The 24,888-nt window shown below is 42.2% G+C and overlaps 2 protein-coding genes across 11 annotated transcripts in view; one reads left to right on the top strand and one right to left on the bottom strand.

Moving 5' to 3' along the window:
* The first annotated feature begins 1,305 nt into the window (after positions 1-1,305).
* On the top strand, positions 1,306-16,938 carry trpv1 (transient receptor potential cation channel, subfamily V, member 1). 3 transcript variants are annotated; one of them, XM_029448884.1, is made up of 17 exons: positions 1,306-1,465; positions 1,733-1,923; positions 4,093-4,326; positions 4,509-4,666; positions 5,028-5,180; positions 5,284-5,421; positions 9,716-10,014; positions 10,573-10,749; positions 10,831-10,986; positions 11,077-11,172; positions 11,275-11,345; positions 13,323-13,488; positions 13,572-13,638; positions 14,378-14,700; positions 14,789-14,910; positions 16,350-16,462; positions 16,578-16,938. In XM_029448884.1, the coding sequence occupies exons 3-17, from the start codon at positions 4,115-4,117 to the stop codon at positions 16,670-16,672; spliced, it is 2,346 nt and encodes a 781-aa protein (XP_029304744.1). In that variant the 5' UTR covers positions 1,306-1,465; positions 1,733-1,923; positions 4,093-4,114; the 3' UTR covers positions 16,673-16,938. The 3 variants fall into 3 exon arrangements, with proteins under 3 accessions (XP_029304744.1, XP_029304743.1, XP_029304741.1); XM_029448883.1 differs by lacking the exon at positions 1,733-1,923 and having other exon boundaries at positions 1,308-1,465; XM_029448881.1 differs by lacking the exons at positions 1,306-1,465; positions 1,733-1,923 and adding an exon at positions 2,993-3,054.
* A 2,578-nt stretch (positions 16,939-19,516) lies between these two features.
* Positions 19,517-24,888, bottom strand: part of fam222ba (family with sequence similarity 222 member Ba) — a 37,271-nt gene continuing 31,899 nt past the window's right edge. For all 8 annotated transcript variants that reach the window (XM_029447535.1, XM_029447540.1, XM_029447537.1 and 5 more), the window contains one exon: positions 19,517-23,316. In XM_029447535.1, the coding sequence (XP_029303395.1) occupies positions 21,599-23,316 (1,718 nt within the window). In that variant the 3' untranslated portion in view covers positions 19,517-21,598. The remainder of the gene's footprint in view (positions 23,317-24,888) is intronic.

Genomic DNA, 24,888 nt, shown 5'->3' with positions numbered 1-24,888 from the left:
ATCTAAAACAATTTTGTCTCAAATCTTGAATATATTTGAATGAATGTCACCAGGATTACATTCTGATGCACTTATTCAAGTTTTGAATGGAAAGCACGGTCTTTGCATACAAAGGCACGGTCATATTTAAAAAGAAGTCCGGATAAACATTGGACCAGGCTTTACAATATTGGATATAACGTTTGAGTTGGTATTGTGCCTATTTCGGTAACATTTGGAATACTTCCTGTTGTAGTGGTAACCACCTCTGTGAGGGCCTTTGAGCCCTGTTTAAGAGGAGACACTACAGGTGAATAAGATAAAACATCTATCTAATAAATATCACCATGAAACTTCCCCAGTTGATTACTTGCATTAAGACAACAATTTTTTTGCATTACTCGTTTTCTGAAATGTTATGTTTAAATATGCAAATGTTGCATTATCTTTTTAAATATGTGCCAATTTGTTGTCTTGGATATGGACATTTCTGGCACATAAATCTGAATCTTGGATAAAGCCAGGTTCAAAGTTCTTGTTTCACTTTGATGACATTAGAGTCAAAAGTTTTTACAGAGAGCATTTTAGATAACGCTTTATATCACATTTATTTTCATAAATCAGAAGATACTGTCAACAGCAATAAAACATAAATCATTTTTGCCACGTTTTTAGGAATAAAATGTTCTATAAATCAGGCTGTGAATGATATTTGAACAAACGCCTCCTTAAAATATATATAAAAAATATTTTCTTAATTTAAGTAATCAACTGGAGAAGTTTCATGGTGATATATATATTAGTTAATGTACATATATATATATATATATATATATATATATATATAATAGTTATATATATATATATATATATATATATATATATATATATATATATATATATACACATTAACTAATATATATCACCATGAAACTTCCCCAGCTGATTACTTAAATTAAGAAAATATTTTTTTGTATTACAAGGTTTCTGAAATGTTATGTTTAAATATGCAAATGAGGCATTATGTAACGCTAACTTTTGGTGAATTTACAGATGAAAATAAAAGTTAGTTAAAGTTAAAGTTAGTAAACTTTACATCCAAATGTGTATTTTGGATATTTTCTTTCCACTAGTCTGAAAGAAGCAAAATAGCCCTATCTCACAAAATTGAAATGTGCATGAAAAACTATGATTTTTGCCTGTAGTGTCTCGCTTTAACTGTGGAAAAAGGAAGTCATCTTAAGAAAGGAAATCACATGAATGCTCTACATGAATGCAGACCTACAGCTGACGCTGGTAGGCAAAAAATATCTGCAACCACACAGTCACAGGACCACAGCAGCACTGAAAACACCCCCCCCCATGTAAGTGAAACAACGAAGAGGCACATAAGACATACAGGAAGCACATCAGCGACTACACAGAGGAACCTCGCTTCAGAAATATCATGCACAAACCTGAGTAAGAAAATCAGCATTTCAGAAGGGTAAGTTATTAATTTATGTTATTTTGAGATTTTAAGGCGCCACTGGTCTTTTCTTACTGAGAATTTCTCCAGTGGATAACCTTTAAATAAAATGTAAAAGTTTCTGACTGACAGCCAAAGTTAAACTTTTCTGATGAGCTCATTATGGTACTCTTCGTTTCCTTTGTGGTATTTTTTGCTGTCTTAAGTATGAGTTAAGTTAAGATGGTCAATACAACATCCTTATAAGCACTCAGGGTTCCAGTAATGTGCTTTGATATTCTCTAGGGCATGTCACATTATCTCCCTCTGGCTTCTTCCTGCTGTCTCTCACAACCTTTGCATCATACGAACATGGAAAACAATAGGACTCCCACATCTATGCAGGACTCTCCACTGTGCGTTGTTTTGTTTTTCACTCAAACATCATGTTGTATTTTAATCAAGAAGACAATCTGGAGCAGGAAGACTAACTTCTGGTGAGTCAAATGATGTGTTGTGGTTTACCAGTTTTAAATCAGAAGATTTCTTCTGGTCCTTAGGAAAATTGTCAAACATCTGTATCAGTGAAATCCTCTTTGTTTGTACATATTTACATTTTCATAACAAGTTGTTGTGATGTGTTATTATATATTTTGTACATTTGAACATACAGCCATGTAGACATTTAAGATACAGTGCTTATTTTTGTGGTTGATTTATGAAGATATGTGAAAGAATGGTATGGATAGATGGAACAGATTTGATTATTAATGATACAAAACAAATGTATGATAAATTCAGATGTGATACGACTAAATGATCTAAAAAATAAGACAGTACCTACTTCTGTTTTTCCCTCCTTTGTCTCCTTGTGATGATCGAGTCACAGAGTTTCTACTCAGCCACTAATTCCCCATTTCATGACTGAAAAAGGGGAACAAAAAGCCATGTAATGTTAGGTTCCTATTATCCTGAGAAAGATCATTTAGATAAAAATAAAACAATTATGTTGATTATTTTTGTGATCAACTGAACATTGTAGGAATATTTTCATTTCATTCACTCGCTTATTCTGATTGTGAATAAACTGTATGAATGATTATTCTGCAAATAAGTGTTTACTAGATCAAGTTATGCGTGTCCTGCTGTCATGGAGATCTTCTTCTAAATATGCTTCTTTGTTAGTCACTGAATCTGACACATCACATGTCTGAAAATATGTCTGTGCCCTTAAAGGACGGTGAGGAGATCCCCTGGGGTGAACATGTTTTTAGACCCAGCTGACACAAACACATAGTCATTAATGTTAAAGCATTTACAGTAAACACTGTCACAGGGAGTTTAAGGACCCAAATGCAACACACAGGAAACCAGAAATTGTAGATACACAGGTTTATTTACTGGAATAGGTCGGTACAGTAAATCCCAGGACACATGCAGAGACCTAATGCAAAATGAAAAAAAAAAATCTGACATGAGTAGGGAACAATCTGGCACTGAGTGAGTGACTGGAAGAGGCTTAAATAAGGGCTTGATTAATTGGCAGCAGCCTGAGCCCAAGGTGAGGTGATGAGGTGGAAGTGGCTGGCTGGTGTTGTGAGAAGGAGATGGGGTGTGGAAAAGCTGAGGTAGGAAGTACTGGAGCAGACTGTGACAAATACGTTGTATTGCATTGTTTACCCCAAACCTGCTCTCAACTGCTCCTGGCTCATGATCAAAACAAAACAAGGTGTGTGTGCGACTACTTGAGCAGTACTAAAAGACACAAAACAGGCCAAAACCAAACAGCAGAAAAGAAAGAGAAAGGGGATTGTGATGGGGGAGCAGCACGTAGTTCTTGCAAATATTGACCTAGATTGAAATAATAAGTTATTTAAGCAGTCTATCTTTGGGGTAAATTGTTTTTAGATGATCTCTGATTGATTGTGGGAACTGAGGGACTTGCCGTAGGAACCAGACGTACGGAGTGTGGACTGGTACCTGGTGCCACTGCTGCTAATACAGATGGGTTAAATGCAGGCTCTAAATTTCACTGTGTGTGCTGATTCAAAATCCTCCATTTCCACATAACTTGTTTGTTTACAATACATTTAGTTTTTGGTGTGTTTGACTGTTTCCATGTCCTTATCACTGGCTTCATGGCTGCTCCACATGTAATATCTTAAAGAGATGCATGTTTGACGGTTTTATATTTTGCAGTAGATTAATACCCAAAATATTTCAGTGGTTCTTTTAAGTCAAAAATACACTTCAAGGATTTTCTCGACCTCAATATTTCTTGTAAAGAATGTGTGTGTATAGTTTGCTGCTTGTTCTCAACATCCTCTCCATCAACTAGTCGCTGTTAAGAGGTGATATTTCCCATACTTATGACACGCAATGAAACATCTCATGCTTTCCCAAAACATTTCCTCCAGTAACTTGATTGTGATGTCTCAAATTTTCCACTCACTAAGTATTCCATATCTGCTGACCTATCTGCTGATAAGTTAATTTCTAATTATTTCCCACATTTCTCTTTCACTTTATTATCTACAATGGTGAGCTTTTGCAATATTGTATAAATATTTGATTATTTCAAACATTTAAATGGAAATCTGTGGTAGAGAATTAGTTGAAGCCAATGATGTCTGAATGATGTGCACCTGTGCTGTGTGTCTATGCAGAGCACCGGAGCAAGAGGTGAAGATGGAGAAGTCACAGATGTTTGGCTTCTCTCTGGAGACAGATGACAGGACGGAGGAGGAGAAAGCGCTGCAGAGAGCAGCGAAAATGCACGGGGGTGTGGTTTCTGCCCTGGGTTTGGGCCAGGAGTCGCCCAAGGCTCCCATGGACACCGATTACCAGGAGGAAATGGAGGAGTCCAAACCTAAAATCAGTTTCAATCTCAACTTTGACAAGTGAGCCTCACCATGCAAACATAAAGAGATCTCTGCCTTTTTGTAACACTCATTATACCGGAGGTGCTGTGTATTATCAAGCCCCACAGAGTTGATTAATGTGGAGTGTGGAGCTGCTTGAAGTTCTGACCCACATGAATCTTTTGTAAGCGTGTTGTCTGTAAAATGTGTTTTGTTGATAGAGGGATTCGAGGTGTGGAGCAGCACAGCGGGAACAGAGACAGCAAGAGGTTTAACATCGATAGGTTGTTTGAAGCGGTGGCCAGCAGGGATGTCCAAAAGCTTGACGGCCTGCATCAGTACCTGCACCAGAACATGAAGAAACTCTCCAACTCTCAGTGTGAGCGTGAGACCCATAATGCAACACCTGTGTGTTACTTCCCTCATGGGCCCCTGGGCACAGACATACAAAAGGCCTCAGCACCTCTCCTACAAGCCACACAGACGTTATAATTGTTTTGCCTCTTTTTTGTTGTTGGTTTGCGTTTGTTTGTAGTGGTTACACATCTCTCTGTGGTTTTGTGTTTCTTGTGCGTTTGTTTGGTGTAGGTTTGAAGTCGTTTTGTGCTCTCTTTGTGTCTTTTTGTGGACATTTGTTCTCTCTTTGTGGTCTTTTTTGAGTCTCCTGGGTTGTTTTGTGTCTCTTTGTGGTAGTATTATGTTTATTTGTGATCTCCCTGAATGTGCGGTTACAACTGCAGATCAGTCCTACGGTAAAACCGCCCTGATGAAGGCTCTTCTACACCTCATGGACGGCAAGAACGAGACGGTGGAACTATTAATCGACATTTCAGAGAAGATGGGCGACATTAAAGAGTTTGTGAATGCAGCCTACACCAACAGCTACTACAAAGGTAAATGTGTATGAAGCAAAAATTGCTGAGAGAATAATTATTTCAGACATTGTAAAGAAATGTGCCTGATTTTCTAATATATGTATTGTTGTGTGACTGACAGGCCAGACAGCTCTCCATATAGCCATTGAGAGGAGGAGTATTCCCTATGTGAAGCTGCTGGTCAGTAAAGGAGCAGATGTCCATGCCAAAGCCTGTGGAATATTCTTCCAGCCACACGATGGCCCCAACTTCTACTTTGGTGAGTCTATGCTGCAGCAGGGAGCGGCGCCCTCCTCTGCAGCCTCACACAAAGATCATCTATTGACAAGATGAGTCATATTACTGCTTTTATTACTGAGCTAGAGACTTTCTATATTTTTACAGCATCTTGTGACAATAACATGAAGCAGTACATTTTTATTACTACATTTCTAAGTTGGTAACATTTTTTATTTTCCTAAAATCTTACATTTTACATGGGCTAGGGTTAATGTTAATTTAAGAAGACAGTACAGTACCACTGAATTAGCATTGAGACTGTTACCTTTGTCAATTAAATGTTCTATTGTATGTGTTATAAATGTAATGTTCTATATATACTGTCTATAGAAGTTTAAATTGGGGTACATCATCTTGAATCCTTCATGTTACTCCTCTAATATTTATTTTTAAAGAAGTTTTACCACCATAATACTGTTAAATCATCTACAAAGTTATTTGTAGAAAAGTTTTGCAGTTGTTTTCTGAGTCAAAGGTCAGCCTGGTTCCCTAAAAATGATGTCCCCATAAAACTAAACTGCATTGTCAATGTCATGTATCCTCATGATTGTTTGCACTTATTGTAAGTCGCTTTGGACACAAGCGTCAGCTAAATTAACTTAATGTAATGTCAATTATGTTTTGAGGGAAAAGTATTTTCTCCCAGATTACATTTGTTTTTGACGTATGACAAATACGTTTTGCATCAAAGTTCCCATAGGCCCATATGAAGGAGGTCGGGGTGGATAGATGGCTCAAACAACATGTTGACTTATTTTAACTTAAGCACGTAACTGTAACTTACATCACACACGTAACTTAAGTTACGTAACAAACATAATTACTTTAACACAAAACTTGATCTTTCACAGTTAAAACAATACTCTCGTGTGAAACTCACATACATCAGGTGTAGGTCAAACTAGTAACAATAAGCAAAACTAAATTTGAGTGGAGGGGGAACTGTCTGCTATCATGAGTCCCATATGACAAGAAGGGTCATAAAAGAGTCTCACAGCTCTGCTGTGAGAGGGCATGGTTGTACTTGGATGGATTGGATGGATGGTGGGTTCACGAGATCTGTTTTTTTCCCTGGTGCCTTGACCGTGGTGAACTCTACAGATGCCCTATGTCAGAATACTAAGTCTTCTAACTCTTCTAGTCTCCCGACTGTAACGAAATTCAAGCAGAAGTGCCTAATTATGTTGCTTTTACTTCTGTCTGGTATTCAGCCTAACCCTGGTCCTTTATTAACATGTAATACCCCGGCGGACTTTAAGATCATGTCTGGGTTACACATCATCCATATAAATGCTCGCAGCTTGCTTCCCAAAATGGATATTTTGCGAATTTGGTCTGAGTCAACTGGTGCTGATTTAATTATTGTTTCTGAGACCTGGCTTTCGAAGAAAAAAGTGGATAAAGATGTCGCATTTGATGGCTTCAATATTTATCGTTCGGACCACCCCAGAAAAGGCGGTGGCGTGGCGATTTATGTGAAATCTAATCTTGCTGCTCAGGTCATCCTCTCCAAATCTGCTATCAAGCTGTTTGAAATCCTAGCACTAAGCATCGATTTATCTGGTGGTCAGTTTTTAACTGTTGTTGGTTGCTATAGGCCCCCTTCTGCTACCAATGACACATTATCTTCGCTAATGCAGATTTTATCTCAACTACATTTTAAGGAAATCATTCTGGTAGGTGATTTTAACTGGGACTGGCTTTCACCAGTATCTGATGATTTTAAAGCTCATTGTCTGTCTCTCAACTTCACACAAGTCATTGAAAGTCCCACACGTCTTAACACCAGGTGTCTAAAGAAATCATCTCTTATTGCTTTGCAAAATGACCACCTTTTAGTTGGTGCTATTCGGGATACCAAAATCCCCCTTACTAAGCCCTGTGTTGTCCTGAAAACAAATCTTAAGCACTTTATAGAGCATGCCTTTTTTCATGACTTAGTTCATTTTAAATGGGATCGTATTTTATTGATTGGTGATGTTGATCATGCCTGGAGTTATTTCTATGACAGCTTTAGTTATTTTTTAAATATGCTCCATTTTGCCGGTTCAGGGTGAAGGGCCGTGATACCCCCTGGTTCACTCCTGATCTGGCTGCTGGGAGGAAGTCTGGTTCTGAGGCTGACTGGCTTATTTTTCGTCAACTGCGTAATCGCTGTACTGCTTCCATTAAAAAAGCCAAAAGTGATGTTTACTTATCCCAGACCACAGACAGTTTAACCGATCCTAGGAGATTTTGGAAAACCATCAATTCTCTCTCTGCCAGCTCTTGCTCCTTAGAGCTGCCTCCTAACATTGTTGTTGACTCCACCCCTGTGTCAAATAAGTCCAAGATGCTTAATTGTTTTAACAAACATTTTATTGCTTCCAGTTCCTTGTTTGACACTTTATCTTTTGGTAAATCACCCCCCTCCTTTCCTACCAGTCATGCCTCTCGTAGCCAAACTTCTCTGCTGGGGAGGTTTGTAAGCCCCCCTAGACCCCAAAAAATCCGTAGGCCCAGACAATCTCCCCCCTTATCTCTTACGTCTAGCTGCAGATATTATAGCCGAACCAGTGTCTCATGTTTTTAATCTCTCTATAAAAAACAATGTCATTCCAGATGTTTGGAAAACTGCCTATGTTCTCCCCCTATTGAAAGGTGGTGACCCCACAGTGATGAATAATTACAGACCAATTTTCAAGCTCTCTATTTTAGCTAAAGTACTTGAAAGGATGGTGAATGATCAAATCAAAGAATACTTAAGCTTGAACAACATTCTATCTCCTCACCAGTCGGGCTTTAGGAAGCAGCATAGTACATTAACGGCTGCTTTGAAAGTAGTGAATTATATTGTTGAAGGCTTGGACGCAAAGAGTTACGGTACTGCTCTTTTTATAGATTTATCCAAGGCATTTGATACTGTGGACCATGGCATTTTATGCCAGAAGTTATCAGATATAGGCCTGTCTGACCAAACTGTTGGTTGGTTTTCAAACTACCTTTCAAATCGTAAGCAATGTGTACAATTCAGCGGTCTCTCCTCCAGCTTTCTTAATGTCACCAGAGGTGTTCCTTAAGGTTCGGTCTTAGAACCCACATTTTTACAATTTATGTAAATGATATGTGTCAAAATATTGATGACTCTGTACATCTTTATGCCGACGATACTGTTGTGTACTGTTGTTCTAGCACTGTTGCCGTTGCATTTGAACGTCTGTAGTCTGCTTTTAACATTATTCAGTCGCACCTATTCCATCTCAGGTTGGTATTAAATGCAGACAAAGGTCATGTTCTTTTCCAATAAGAAAAGGGTACCAGCTGTTCTTCCCTGCATCATGTCTGCACAGGGTACCCCCATTGAAATTGTCAACACCTACAAATACTTAGGCATCACTATTGATGACAACCTCTGCTTCAAACACCATATTGACAATCTTTTAAGGAATCTGAAATGAAAACTGTGCTTCTTTTTTAGAAACAAGGCCTGCTTCTCCACCAGTGCTAGAAAACGGCTTGTAGCTGCCACATTTTTGCCGCTCTTGGACTATGGGGATGTTGTTTACATGAACGCCTCAGCTCACTCCCTTCATCTGCTGGACGCTGTGTATCATGGGGCTCTGAGGTTCACAACTGTAAACCTCTCACACACCATTGCACACTGTACTCTCTAGTCATCTGGACATCACTATCAATGTGCAGATCTCTTCACTGGTACAAATTCATCTACACATCTTTGCTTGGACTGCTGCTCATCTACATATCCACTTACATATCACACAAACAGTACAGCTATGGGTTACGATCTCAAAACTACATCACTCTGTCAGTCCCCTCAATTCGCACAGAACTTAGAAAAAAGGCCTTATCATACTCGGCCCCCTCAACCTGGAACATGCTTCAGCAGGAACTTAAGCTGTCCAGCTTGATACCCCTGGGACATTTTAAACTCATTAAAAAAAATCTAGAGAAATCAGCTGTCGGTGTTTGTTCTTGTCATTGAAAATGCACTTTTATGATTTTTTTTATGAAGTTTTATTTGACTGTTGCCTCTGTGTTTAGTGTCCTGTAAGTCTATAACTTGTATGGTGCTGTTGCCATTTGATCAGGTCTCTCTTGAAAATGAGACCCTGTGTCTCAACGAGATTTCTTTACCTGTATAAATAAAGGCTAAATAAAAAAATAAAAAATGTAGGCACAAGTTACACATTCAGACTGAGATGCATTTAAATCAGTTATAACCTACAGGAAGAAAAGCGTGAACTGAACGGCATCTCTCTCTGTGTTGTCCTCAGGTGAGCTGCCTCTGTCTCTCGCAGCCTGCACCAACCAGCCTGACGTGGTGGACTTCCTCATGAAGAGCGAGTACCAGCGAGTCGATGCTAGGCTGGCGGACTTTCAGGGCAACACTGTACTGCACGCACTGGTGGTGGTGGCTGACAACTCCAAGGATAACACAGAGTTTGTTACTAAAATGTATGACCGCATCCTCAAGACCACTGCCCAACTGCACCCCAAACTGAAGCTGGAGGACATCGAAAACCTCAAGGGGCTGACGCCTCTCAAAATGGCTGCCAAGACTGGCAAGATCGGGGTAAACACTATTGAAGAGTCACTACAGACACAGCAGAATTGTTTTGGCAGTATCTGTAAGCTTCTGTATAAAGTGCTGCAGGGATAATGTTAGTTTGTAGTCCAACCCGGAAGTTAGCATCGCCCTGGTTCCCCTGACAAAAAGCCAATGGGATTTTTACATTTGATTTTGGATTGTTACAGAAAATAAACAATATACAACAAACTACGTCACCACCATCACGAGTGGGGTATTTACTGACATATTTTATGTCGTAGAACAAAACGTGAATATATCCTAAACTTGTGTTTACCAAATACCTTATTTCAGTAATCTAACCAAAAAACATCCCCAAAAAACCTTGACTTCAAAACAAGGCAACCGGAAGTGCAAACATCCTGACACATGTCCAGGTTTTAGGATTCCTGCAGCTCTATATTGGGTTCTTCAGACTTGTAGGCTACGGTAGAGTCATAGAAAAGTCAATGATTTCAGTCTCGATGTTGTACCACCTGGATGAGTGTGATTGAACATTCTCAGACACTATTTTGATCTGACTTTACTTTCATTCGTCTGCAGCTTTTTTCCCACATCCTAAAGAGGGAATTCCAAGAGAGTAACATCAAACATTTGTCCCGTAAATTCACTGAGTGGGTTTACGGCCCCGTCCAAAGCTCCCTGTACGACCTGGCCTCGGTGGACTCGTACGAGGACAACTCAGTGGTGGAGATACTGGTGTACGGTAGTGACATTCCTGTGAGTCCCAGCATCATGAGCTCCAGTCAGAGCAGCCGCTGTCTGTCGTTATTCTGTACTCAAACATCTGTCTACTCACAGAACCGCCACGAGATGCTCCAGATGGAACCTCTGAGCCATCTGCTGGAGGAGAAGTGGAAGAAGTTTGCAGGTCGAATGTTTTTTCTCAACCTTCTGGTCTACATCCTGTACCTGGTCATCTTTACTGTTGTAGCCTACAATAAGCAACTTAAAACGGTGAGCTGGCTGCTACAAACTCTGTGATCTGTGTAGCCATCCTAGACAGACCTGAGCTGATGTTACTTGTGATTCTGTTTTGCTCCACAGCCACCGTTTCCCCTCAAACACACCACAATGGGGTACCTGTATGTTTCAGGCCAGCTACTGACAGCGCTGGCAAACTGCTATTTCTTTCTCATAGGGGTATGTAGTCGACCACATGTTTTAAATCCAAATCCAATGCATAACACAACATTGTGCAAGTTGTGTTGCATTATGTGATTGATCAAAAATATAAATCCCTAGATCATGGACATGAAGAGGAAACGGCCGAAGGTGCAGACATTGCTGATTGATGGATATTATGAGATTCTTTTGTAAGTAGAGATGCTTATCTCCCAGATGTGGTAAAATTTAAAGGTAACCTGTGAAGTTTTCTTGTAAACAAACAAGTTATGTGGAAATGGAGGATTTTGAATCCTCTTTTTTTTATCATCACACATGTACACAGCAAGTACACAGTAAGGCTTGTTTTGCCAGAAATGCCTTTTGCTACGGAGGCAGTTGATGATAATTTGCGGCACCTAATGGTCGGTTAATAGGAGTGAGGAGTGAGCAGTCAATGGCTGTACACAACGAGCATACAGTCATAAATGTGCACTTAAGATTTTAGGCTGATGGGTTCAGTAGATGTGAGATTAGCTGCAGATAGACAGACAGATAAACACACACACACGACCATCCATCCATTATCTACCGTTTATCAGGGGTCGGGTCGCGGGGGCAGCAGCTCCAGTAAGGAACCCCAATCTTCCCTTCTCCAGGCCACATCCGCCAGCTCCAACTGGGGGATTCCTAGGCATTCCCAGGCCAGTGAGGAGATATAATCTCTCCACCGAGTCCTGGGTCTTCCCCGGGGTCTCTTCCCAGCTGGATGTGCCTGGAACACCTCCCTATGGAGGCGCCCAGGTGGAATCCTTACTAGATGCTCGAACCACCTCAACTGGCTCCTTTCAACGTAAAGGAGCAGCGGCTCTACTCCGAGTCTCTCATGGATGGCTGAGCTTCTCACCCTATCTCTAAGGGAGACGCCAGCCACCCGTCTGAGAAAACCCATTTTGGCCGCTTGTACCCGTGATCTCGTTCTTTCGGTCATGACCCAGCCTTCATGACCATAGGTGAGGGTAGGAACGAAGATCGCCTGGAAGATCGAGAACTTTGCCTTCTGGCTCAGCTCTCTTTTCGTCACAACGGTGCGGTAAAGTGACTGTAATACCGCCCCCGCTGCTCCGATTCTCCGGCCAATCTCTCGCTCCATCGTCCCCTCATTCGCGAACAAGACCCCAAGGTACTTGAACTCCTTCACTTAGGGTAAGGGCTATATTCCCTACCCGGAGTAGGCAATCCACCGGTTTCCTGCTGAGAGCCATGGCCTCAGATTTTGAGGTGCTGATCCTCATCCCAACCGCTTCACACTCGGCTGCGAACCGATCCAGTGACTGTTGAAGGTTACAGACCGATGACGCCAACAGGACCACATCATCTGCAAAGAGCAGTGATGAGATCCTCAGGCCACTGAACTGCAACCCCTCTTCTCCACGACTACGCCTCGATATCCTGTCCATGAAAATTACAAACAGGATTGGTGATAAAGTGCAGCCCTGTCGGAGGCCAACATTCACTGGGAACGAGTCCGACTTACTGCCAAGTATCCGGACACAACTCTCGCTTTAGGCGTACAGGGATTGGATGGCCCTCAGAAGTGACCCTTTCACCCCATACTCCCGCAGCACCTCCCACAGTATCACCCGGGGGACCCGGTCATACATCTTCTCCAGATCCACAAAACACATGTAGTGATGGCCGTACTCCCAGGCCCCCTCCAGGATCCTTGCGAGAGTGAAGAGTTGGTCCGTTGTTCCACAGCCAGGACATAATCCGCATCGTTCCTCTTCAATCAGAGGTTCGACACACACGACCGAATACATGATCTCCACACAGGCTTACAATTGAGGCAGATAATTAAACAAGAAAACTTTCACAGGAGGACACTTTTTTATAGGCACTGTGTAATCTAAAATATTCATATTAAATGTGTTCTCTTAATTTACAACCCTTCATCACCAAACAACTTTTTATTTTATTGGACTGCACAGACTGGTGACTTGTATCAGTTTAGGATGATCTGGGGATGGATTCTTCCTCTCAAATATGTCATTTTGTTTTTGTACACATACTATATAGTAAAATATCAGTAAAACCCCACTGTAGCCTTGTGTTTTACAGCACCTATTTGCATTGTTGTAATGTGTAATCACAAAGCTGTAACACTGTAAACACTCTGCTGTTGATAGTTTTGTGCAGGGCGTCCTCTTCCTGGTCACAGCCGGGCTGTATCTGTTCGGGCAGGAGCAGTACCTCAGCTTCCTGGTGCTGTGTCTTGCTCTCAGCTGGGTGAACATACTCTACTTCTCCAGGGGCGACAGGCACATGGGCATCTACAGCATCATGATACAGAAGGTAGTCCACACAGGAAGCTCTGCATCACGTGAACGTCACAGTGAACGATCCCTGAAGCCCTTTGTTCCTTTTCTTCTTCGTAGATGATCATCTGTGATATCCTGCGCTTTCTTCTTGTCTACATCGTCTTCCTAATTGGATTTTCAGCAGGTACTTCTGCCACTCCCTTAAAATGCTTTCTGACCTGAAAATATAACTCACAAGGTAAAATAATCAGGATTTTTACTTCATAGTTTTTTCACTTAGCTTTAATTAAGTAGCAAAAGATTTATTACTTTCCTAAACAAATAAAGGGCATTTTGAGATATAAACTTGAGGAACACTCTCTATGACATCTATGTCTATAAAGCATTATGAACATAATGTGTTATAATCTTCTTTTTATTTTATTTTATAATGACTTATAAAGTTAAGTATTGTAATACTTCATAATTGCTGGTAACTGACTTAGAAACGTTTTGTTGTTTGTATAATTCCCATAGTTGTAATATAATATAATACATTATAATCTTTTTATAATACATTATAATATAGCAGTTCATACCAGACAATAATATACTTATATATTTTTCATTTAAAACACTTATAGTGACTTATAACCAGCTTGTAATGTATTGTATCTGCCTATACCTCAGGAATTTCATTGCATTATAAAATGCTTTATAATGTGTTATGATTATTGTTAAAAATGTGTAAATTACGAATATTTATGAAGGCTTATAACTATAATTGCTATAAGCAAATTATGACGCAATATAAGTATGCTTTTATTGCATTATAGACATGGGCTTCATAGAAAGTGCTACCTAAACTTGTATCATAGCTATAGTCAATGTGCCCTAATTGGAGGATGTGCTGTATGTAACCTGTTTCCTATGTCCTGTCACAGCGGTGGTCACCCTGCTCGTAGAGCCTGCGTACAACGTCACTGTAGCACCGAAGCAGCGAATCTTTTCTCCCGTTCCCCTTCAGGATTGTACAAAACTGTCCTTCAGTAGCATCTCCTACACCACGCTGCAGCTCTTCAAGTTTACTATCGGCATGGGCGACATGGAGTTCGTCCAGGACCACGACAGCAAGGTGGTCTTCTACGTGCTCCTCATCGGCTACATCATTCTCACCTACATCCTGCTGCTCAACATGCTCATCGCCCTCATGAACCGCACCGTGGAGAGGACCACCATGGAGAGCACCAGCATCTGGAAGCTACAGGTGGGGTGTGCAGGAGAGCTCTGTGGTTGAGGGAATACTGTTTGTTCCAGGCAGCTGTGATTTGATGGAGTGCTGTGAATGTTTTCAGAGAGCGATCACTATCCTGGACATGGAGAAAAGGCTGTCTTGCTGTCTGAGGAGGAGGTTTCGCTGCGGGGTGAAGAAGAACCTCGGCACTGCTCTCGAAGATGACCATCGCCGCTGTTTTAGGTTTGTTGATTTCAGTTCAGTGACAATACAATCAGTGACTAACATCCAGAGGCTTCATCAATAGATGTATATGAAAGTACTGGATGACACACACAAGACTTCCATAATAAATGTCCTTGCCCCATCATAGAGAAGGAACCAAAGGCCCCATCGCTGTGTGGCAATGACTTTGTGGTAATATGATTACTTTTTAGTATGCACCACTAAAATACATGGCTATATACTATGGATGGCAATTGGTCTGTCGGCCGGTCCACCACTTTGGTCTAATCTAGGAGCCCATTCGCTATTGGCCTGACGAGGATTTCACTTCTGGGGTCAACGGACAATATTTCGGGGGTTCCTTTGTAGCCTGTGAATATCTGGGCCGAGACTTCCTCGTAATTGTTTAAAGTATTAAGAATGTATATACAGATCTCTGTTTATTGAGATTACTTTAGTCTAGACAGAGGGATTGCCATGACATTTGGTCCTGACATTCATCTTACCCTCAGGATGAATTGTAATAACAGATCCATTCATTTTTCATCCAGCGCCATCATAACATAAAAATGTTCTGCCCAATTATTTGGTTCATGACCTAATACCTGCAAAACTAATTCCCATCATCCTCAGCTTCAATGTGTTCAGTTCCTCCACCACCACACTAACATGCTAAACTAAGATGGAGAATACTATAAACATTACACCTGCTACAACTCTGCATGTTGTCATTGTCATTGTGAGCAGGTTAGCATGCTAAATGCTAACATTAACTTCAAGTGTAACGATACTAGTCGGTTTCTGGAACTGTGAGCAAAATATAGTGAAGCGAGCATATGAAACCTGCCAACAGGATATATGGTCAGTACTCTCTAGCAGGTTAATACAGGGCTGGAGGAAAGAGCATGTTTGCCATGTTTGTGATGGTAGAATACATTCCCAGTAGTGATTTTTGTATTTGCTATTATCTACTGCTCAGTAGTGGTCCCCTATTGTGCCAAGTTGTGCTAGGTAAGACACTAAATCTGAGTGTATCCATAATGCGAGTCTTGGAGGGTTTGTATAGGAGGGTTTCCTGGTGGTAGGAAGGAGGTTTAATAGTTATCTGACCTACATTTGTGGCTGGTATGGTCAGTCGTGGTTGTGAGGCAGGGTCTGGTATATTACAAAATCAACCCTCAGATTTTTATGTTGAGTAGTTTCCGCATGCACCAAAACTGTTCCGCCTCTACTGGCTGTTCCTCTGAGCAGCGAAAGAAAATCAAGGTTTAGCAAGTTATAATCATAAAGAAGATACAAAAGGTGTAGGCTTGAAGATTCAACAAATGATGCAGCTGTGAGCAGCATCGATTGATGCGCAGCACAATGGGTTCTCCACTAATTTGCCTTCTCTGACAGCTGATTGATGCATCACACAGCATACAGTAATTGGAGCATGTGTCCTCTTGTCGTCTCAGAGTGGAGGAAGTCAACTGGAACAAATGGAACATCAACCTGGGCAAAATCAATGAGGATCCCGGATGTTGTGATCGTGCCCAGCAGCCTGCTGCGAACCCCCTGCCGGACAGAGGTGCAGAAACAGGAACTCAGGCTCAAAAGCTTTTCGATTAGAAAATGCTTTTTAAGCATTCCTCTGTGACAGGAAAGTAATCCATGTCGAGTAACATTTCCTCCTTTATCCACAGGGAGGAGCTGGAGAGGCTTATTTATGGAGGGCGGTCGGCGGCGGCAGACATATCAGTCCACAGAAATGAATCCTCTGAGCACCACGCCGGTCTAAAGAGACACCAGAGAGCCTCACTCTGGTTGCTCAGCCTCACTGACCCGAGCATCGAGGTATTCAAACCTAAAGACAGTATTCAGTTTCAGTTCCCTAAGACATGTAACTGTCAAATGTGTGAACTGCCTTTCTGACTGACTGACGTAAGCCTGATTTTTAATTTAGCCTTCGAGGAATTATTTCACTGAGATGAGCAGTGATCGTCTGATAATTGTGTAAAAATAAAAAAGTCATACATTTACGGTACATTAAACATTTAATCCAAAGGCTTCTGCACACGTTGTTTCTACCACCACCTGAGCAGGATACACATCCTCTCTGCACAAAGGCCAAAACCTGCCGGCACCTCTGACATCGCTCAAATCCTTCATGGAGTAATACTGATTATGAAAGGTGCTGATCTGCCCTCCTGCTGTGTGCCCTTTATACAAGTCCCATTTTCATCACAGCCAGACAAGCTAAATCTACTGCAGCCAGATAGTCCTGTGGATTTCACAGCTTGCTTCGTCTACTCTACTTCCTGTTTCTATTCGGCAGAGGCAGGCTCTGATAAAATGGCATGAAAGCACGGCAATTGGTGCAACAGTTGCCACCTTCAGCACTAGCTGCCTGTTACAAATCGTCACCTTCTTAAACTAATGGCCTAAGTCATGTTTTGAGGAAAATGTTTTTTTTGCTTAAATCATCTCTTCATTATGCCACCTCTGCCTAGATCCTTACTGAACAGATAAGGCTGTTCCTACCCTGTTAGTATAACGGCCTATCTCAAGAGTGTGACTTAGGCAATAAACAAATGGCCTAAGTCACATTTTCTGCTATATAAAATGAAGTTATTTTCCATGGTTCAGGGCTCGTCCCCTATTGGTAAGTGATGATGTTTACTGTAATATAGGCTAGGCTATAAATGTTGTGTAGTTATTTAGTGTTTTACTTTCACAAGTTATAGTTTAATTATGAAGCCTCCCAGTGGTTTACAGACACTAAATAGCTCCTGTAGCTCCATGAAGCATGAACACATTTCCATCTGGGACAATACAGACTAATCTAAAAACTAATCTAATCTTTCAAAAAGTAACAGTTACTTTACAATTACTGCATATTTATAATAAGTAATTAGCTACTAGGAAAAGTAACTTTTGCGTTTGTCGGCTTCAATTCTTAATATTTTGTCTCTTCAAACTATATTTCATCGACACTTATTGTCACCTTTCTTCGACATTGGGAATATCAACAGGCAGCTGCAGCTGCAGCTGCTGGAGTGAGGGCCGCTGGGATACAACATTTCACACGTGTTCCATGAAAGAAAGTATTCCGTATTCATTCCGCGAAAAGATCAGTGTGATGTTTGTGTTTCATTCAAACATGGGAATATCAGTAAGGCCGAATATGATGCACATGTGATCTAGAAAGATGAAGCGAGGCAAGAGAAATCCCACAACAAGGATTCTGCGAACAATGAGTCCGTTTGGACAATGGACTTGCAAGCCGTGCTGATGTGTCCAAAAACCCAAGCCAGCTGTCTGCATTACAAAACGAAACTGCAGGTCCATAACTTTACCCTCTTCGACTTGAAATCAAAGGAAGGGTACTGCAAGGGTACAGTAGCGAGGTATTAGCACACCTTCATTATCGCCATTTTGAAGGTGTGCTCAAAGACCATCCAGAAATCAATGGAGCAATGGTTGTGGTTATCAGAACCGCAATGCAAATGTGGAAAATGCATTTTCTGAGCTTGCCAGGAAATATGGGGTACTTATAACACAGAAGCAGCTTGTTGCAGGTCACACACACATTGAGGGTGACAGCATGCATAGTACCATTGAATGCAACAATGACGACTACATAATTTGCAGGCTCTTCAGTTTAGCAGTGATGCTAAGGTCCATTACAAGCTATCCTTCTCAGAGAACTCTGCGTGGGATGCACTGCCACAGAGGTTACAGGTGCCAAATAACCTGCTGGCATGGATCAGAATGTTTCCACACGCTCTGCCAATCAAGGAGAGGAAGTTCCAGGACCTTCAGTCCATGAAACATGTCATGCCCGTCCAGTGTTATCAGTTCTTCGACAATTTGCCACATAATTAGGCATCAATCAAGATGACTGAGAATGAAGGGGAGAAATAGTTTTAAATGTAAATAGGGTAGTTACAATTTAAAAACCCAGCAAAGAAGAGCTGGAGGGAGAAGTGATTAAGAAGGTGACGAAATGATAAACGGTTAAAGCGGGCCTTTGGAATCGTTCAGCCACTTGTAAGGCTGATTTTGTGAGAAACCCCGAGAATGACCGCCAAAATGATCATTTGTATATCAATTACTCGCCCTGTGTTACCTTGATTTTCGCATGCACCCACAATTAACTAAGAAGCCAAAGAATGTAGAAAGTTCTTGACAAATTGAAGTAAATGGGGGTGCATAAACATCTGTTAAGTGTTTTAAATAGTTTTAGTGAAGCAGTGAATATATGACTGGATAAATGAGACTTGGATGAAACTGCACGAGTTGTGTGAGTTGTAAACAGATGTTTTGATATCATTTTGCTGTTGTTGAACGCGGCATCAATTTACTTTAATTCAACAAGACTTTTCTCTATTTTTGGAATCTTTGTTCACCGTAGAGGCGAGAAAAACTACGTTTTCTTCAAGAATTCAAAGTAACACAAAGTGAGTAATTGATACAGAAATGATTATTTAGAGGGTCAAGTTTTCCTTTAAGTAGCTGTATCTCTAATGAGCTCATGCAGAGTGAAGGGAGCAAGAGAAAAGTGCACACCTGTTGTCAGTGTCAGTTTAAATCAGTGTTGCAGATGCTCCAAACTACAGTTCAGACTCATTTCAAAGCATAAATTAGAACTTTATTTTATTATTACAATATTACAAAAAGAGTAGCGCAACTCTCACTCTCTTGCCTCTTATCTGTCGTACAGAATGACACAAAAGAAAGGCTTGTGGACCTTCTTCCATTTCACAGCAATAGTACAAGAAACAAAAGAAGAAAATAAAATTTAAATAACAAGCAAATCAAGTATTATAAATAGTCACACCTGCAAACTGAAGCTTTGAAACTTGGAAAAAAAAAGGTTACAGCTCAGTAACTACACATTGCTAAAATATATAATTACAAAATATTACTCCTTTTCTTGCTTTCCATAATAAAGAATTTCTAAAAGAATTTCTCTGTCAGGTCAACAAAACTTCAATAAAAGAAAAAAGCCAGAAAAAAAAGAAACCAAAGAAATTGCTGTTTCTGTGTATCCTTACCATCTTCTTTCTCCTTATTATTTGGGGTTTTCATTAAAACCATGCTCATTTTTCAAGGGAAGTCCAAGGACCAAACACTTAAGGCTTTTTAAGGGCTGTTAGGGAGTTAGGTGAACAAAACATGAGCGTCATTGTGTTTATACACACACACACACACACACACACACACACACACACACACACACACACACACACACACACACACACACACACACACACACACACACACACACACACACACACACACACACACACACACACACACTTAACTCCACCCACATCAGCAGGCAACATTCACACACAATCATTAAACTTTAGAGTTACAGTAGTCTAGTAGGTAAGCCAGTGTAGAATAAAATAAACAATGCATTTGCTGTTTCACTTTAAACTTAAAAGTCCTTTTTGTTTTTCTCCAAGTGATCTTGCAAGTGATCAATTTGGTCTTTTCGAGCAGACTTCACATCAGAATCAGTAGCAACTACACAAAAACTTAATTCACTCAGGTTTCCACTGTCGGGATCAAAACTCTGGCGAGACTCGATTCTACATGACATTAGTAACACTATTATTTCTTCTACTACAGAGTTTTTTCCTCGTTACTAACCTCCCCCTTCAATTACTGCAAAACAAATAATCTCAACATTCAAGTAATACGTTTGTCATGGTTACAAAAAACAATGTGAAAAGGAAAGACATAAATGGCACATCTTCATAACAGTGTGTCCTTGTTTACATGACTTTGGCCATTTTAAGGTTAAGTTAATCTTTCATGACCTTTTCTGCACTAAACATTTCACCATCTTGTTGCCAAACCTTCCTGGCATTGACAAAAATATTTTATTTTTTTTAAACACCTGAATTCATTGCAGCATTTTCAGCAGGACAGAGCATCGACTTTTTAACATATTTGCTCCCTGCTGGAGCTTGACTATGTACAAACAACCTGATTACATGCTTCCTTAACTGACAGAGAGGAATAGTCCTATTATACAAATAAATAATTACATTTAAAAAGCAAAAAACCTATGTGTACATGAGCATGAGCTTTTCTAGCTGTACTTTGTAGTCTCCAGTGTGTGGTGGTGTTGCACTGAAACAAGATTATAACTCTCTCTTCTGTCCTCAAATGATTGTATTTAATCTTCAAGTGACTATCAGACTGGAGCTTTGACACCAAAATTAAAATATGTCAAACTAGTCTGAGCCGAAAATTCCTGACATGACCCTGTAAAAAAAAACATCAGTAGATGTTGCAGTTGTTCAGTGAGGGATCTATCGGTTTTTCTTTTCTTACATGCTTAAGAAAACCTCACAGATAGGTCTGAAGTAGAAATATCGCAGCGTCCGTCAAGACCCAGGCACACAGATAGTACAATAGAGGAAGGAGGGAATGACACACACAGTACAGATGTGTATACACACGCACATGAAAAAGTTCCCTAAAGTGCCAGGTACGAGCACTCATTAACAAAAATGAAAGTAGCAATTGATCACTTGCAAGATTTATTTTAAAAAAGAAAAAGAAAAAAGAAAAACTTCATTAAATATATTAATTTACCCTCTTTAAACATTAGCAGTTTAAGTTATCAATTTTATTTTATTCATGTGTTTCCTTTCTTAAGACTAAACAAATGGGTTTTGATAACTTGTGAAGACAAGGACATAGCTTATCTGTACCCTGGGTGCTGGATGAGAGCGGTTCTGCCATCCCCGACCTCTGGACCTACCCTGCTCAGAGGAGGCCTGTGCATCTTGCCCATCAACCCTAGATTCTGATCGCGGAAGTAGGGCGTCTGGAAGTCCCCACCCAAGTAATCTGCCGTTTGCATCAGATTAGTCTGGGAGGAGGAGGAGCTCGGTCCTAGCATGTAATGGGGAGCCCCAGGGGGCCCACAGTCTAGCGTGGTGCACCCCCCTGGGCCCGCACCGTGGAATGGCATGGCTATGTCCTGAGACCCGGAGCTGTCACTGTTGGGTGTGGGTAGGATGCTGCTGTTCCAAATGTGGGACTGGAAGTAGTGACCGTTAGTGTAGTGGGCCATGTGGCCGGGCATGATGTTGTTGTTGACGACGGGGGGAGAGGGCGTGGGCCTCTCTACGGGAGGTTTCAGTGTGTAAGGCTGACCCACACACACCTCTGAAGGGTAGCCCATGCCCTTAAAATGGAAGGCGGGGTCCCTGGAAGGCTGCTTGCAGAGGTGGGTCCCACCGTTCTGAATGTGGGGTACATGAGACAACTGGTGCTGATTCCAAGAGCACATCTTCTGCTGCTGCGCGTTGTGTTGTAGCTGTTGTTGCTGCTGACTCTGTTGATGCAGATGCTGCTGCAGGTGGTGCTGCTGCTGCTGCTGCTGCTTGAGATCATTGTGGTTGGAAGGCATGTGGTTCATGATAGCCACGCTGTGTGGGGGGTGAGCTCCCACTGGGGCAGTGGCTTTGTCTTGAGGGACGATAATGCAGTTATGTGGCGGAAAGCCAGGGGTGGCGGGGTTGCTGTGCATGGAAGCCCTAGAGCAAGCGCTGATGAGCAGGTTGCGACTGATGGGGCTGGGGTTGGCGATCTGGCCCTCGCACATGGAGGTGGCACCTGCGCCTTGAGCCCGAGCTTGGCAGAACTGGTTGATCTGATGCACGATGGTGCTCAGGTTGGCCTGGTGCCCCTGGTGCAGCCCGGCTGCCATGGATAGTGGAATGGTTGAGGTAGAGACGGTAACATTAGGCGGTACTTCGCCATCTGGCAGCTTTCTGCTCCCCTGCAGGCCGGGTGGTGGCTGCTGCTGAAGGTGCTGCTGCTGCAGAAGCATGACAGTAGGGGGCCCCTGTGAGTGGCAGAGGGCTGGGTGCTGAGACAGAGTCTGGAGTCTGGGTGGGCCCTGAGGGTGCTGGGCCATCGGGGGAGGGTGTCTGAGGCTCTGGTTGTGACCCTGCTGCTGAGGGAGGGGCATCTGTAGAGTCTGAGGTGCGTTCTGCGGTTGAAGGGGTAAGTTCTGCTGGAGCCGGGTGAGGTTCGGCAGAGAAGGGTGGTGGTTTAAAGTGCTGGTCGAAGCCACTTGGTAGGGTCCGGTGGGGGAGTTCATGACGACTTCAGGGTGCAAGCGAGCCCGGCTGCCGTCAAAATCTTTTAGGATGCCTTTAACTGTGGGCACCTTAATGACGGCGAGGAGGCCTGTCTTGGCACTGGCCTGAGAGGAAGGGTAAGGGCTGTAGCGCTGGCCCGACGTATCCAGCCCGTTGACTGTACGCCGCACGTGGTTCCGCTGGGGGACCTTGACGCTGTTGGGGAAGATCTTGATGGTGAGGGGGTTGTTTGCGACCTTCTTAGCAAATGCATCCAATTCTGCAGGGGTTGGAAACGGAGCGGATCTCATCCTTTGTGTGGTGTCCCCTGGGATGGAGGACAGGACAGGTCAGAGGTGAGACAGAGAGAGAAAGAAGAGAATTAGGGGGTAAGAAAAGAGAGAGAGGCACAATGAGACAACTTCATGCAGGTAGACATGGCACAAAAGAGCACATCAGTTGAAATCTGAGCAGCTGAGAGGAACCTGATTTGGACAGCGCGCTCATATTCCATACCTCACTGTTTTTATTCTGAAAACTCTCACAGCTCCCCGAGGACAAAAAGAGATTTCCAATCTCATTCTCAGCTGAATTATTGCGGCCGACACATACCCAGTCTAAAATCCAATTTTGTGGTGGCGTCTGTGACTTTGAGGTCAGGAGCTTTTAGTGGCCTTAATTGACGCAGCATCCGGGCGAACAATAAGTATGTGTCTGAGGGGAGGGGGACGGGACGGGATGGGGGGGGGGCTGCTCGCTACTGAATCACAAACTAAACAAAGAATGAGCAAAGGCAGCGATGGTCCCCCGTGGCTGCTTTGGGGAGAGGGGAAAGAAAGAGATTGACGCAGAGCGCAGAGCTCCATGACAGCAGACAAGTAATCAGACACAGCAGCAGCATCTCTGATCTGTGGGAACACCTCCCAGGCCTCAGCTCGCAGACATTTGTTACACCTGCTAAGCACCGTGGCTAAATTTAACAATGCCGACGTGACAATGTGAACACGATTATGTGTCTGTGCATGTGTGAGTTTCATTTATGAGCCCATTTCAAAATGTGCGACAGGATTATGCAGGTGTTAGCTAATGTGTCGGTGCATAATGGCCGTGATTGCATGGTTCGATTTGGTCACTTCCATTTTCTTCACTGACACAATAGAAGCCAGTAATAATCGTTTTAGAGAATGACAGGCTCCCACTGTCCCCATCACCTCAGCCCCGCCAGTCTGACCTACTTACATCACCGCTTTCCGATCCGAGTGGAGCTGATCTATGAGAAGGATCACTATTCTGACTAGTAACCGAGACACATTTCATTTATTTTTGAGCAGGGCACTTTAGTGAAGGTAAAATAGACGTCATCATTACAGCATGCAGGCTACTTCTCTCTGTTGTTGAGTGAGCCGTAATTTGAAATGTCTGAATTGCTGGCAGAGCTCTGTGGTTTCATGCAGCTGTGGCCGTTCTGCTCAGTCTCACAGCAGGCAGACTGGGCTCGAGGGATGAGGCATGGAGCTGAACTGCGAGCTCTGACACGGCGGCACCACGAGTTTGTGCCAACTGGCTAATTAATTCCTGCTTTATTTGTGAACAGGAAACAATGGGCAGCGATGTGCGGGGCTGGTATGGGGCAGCACACAGGGGGCTGCTGTGACTGAGTGTTCAGCCTGCTGATGGCAGCCTCATTAATGCAGGGGTCTGGGCCAAGGAGCTGGAGCTTGACACCCGCCATCACTGAGGCCTAATGTCTGTCGCTGGATAAATGCCAGGGTAAGCAAACGCAGATAAATGAACACAAGCTCCCAGACATGCTGAGGATGGACTTCACCTGTCAAACACAGGTATGATTAATGACCTAGTTGGAAATAATGGTTTTCATAGTGACATAAGCAGTCAATAA

This window comes from Cottoperca gobio, chromosome 14 (assembly GCF_900634415.1).
Source record: "Cottoperca gobio chromosome 14, fCotGob3.1, whole genome shotgun sequence".
In the NCBI taxonomy this organism is placed as follows: Eukaryota; Metazoa; Chordata; class Actinopteri; order Perciformes; family Bovichtidae; genus Cottoperca; species Cottoperca gobio.
The sequence above is the reverse complement of the archived record's forward strand: the minus strand, read 5'-3'. Positions and strand labels throughout refer to the sequence as shown.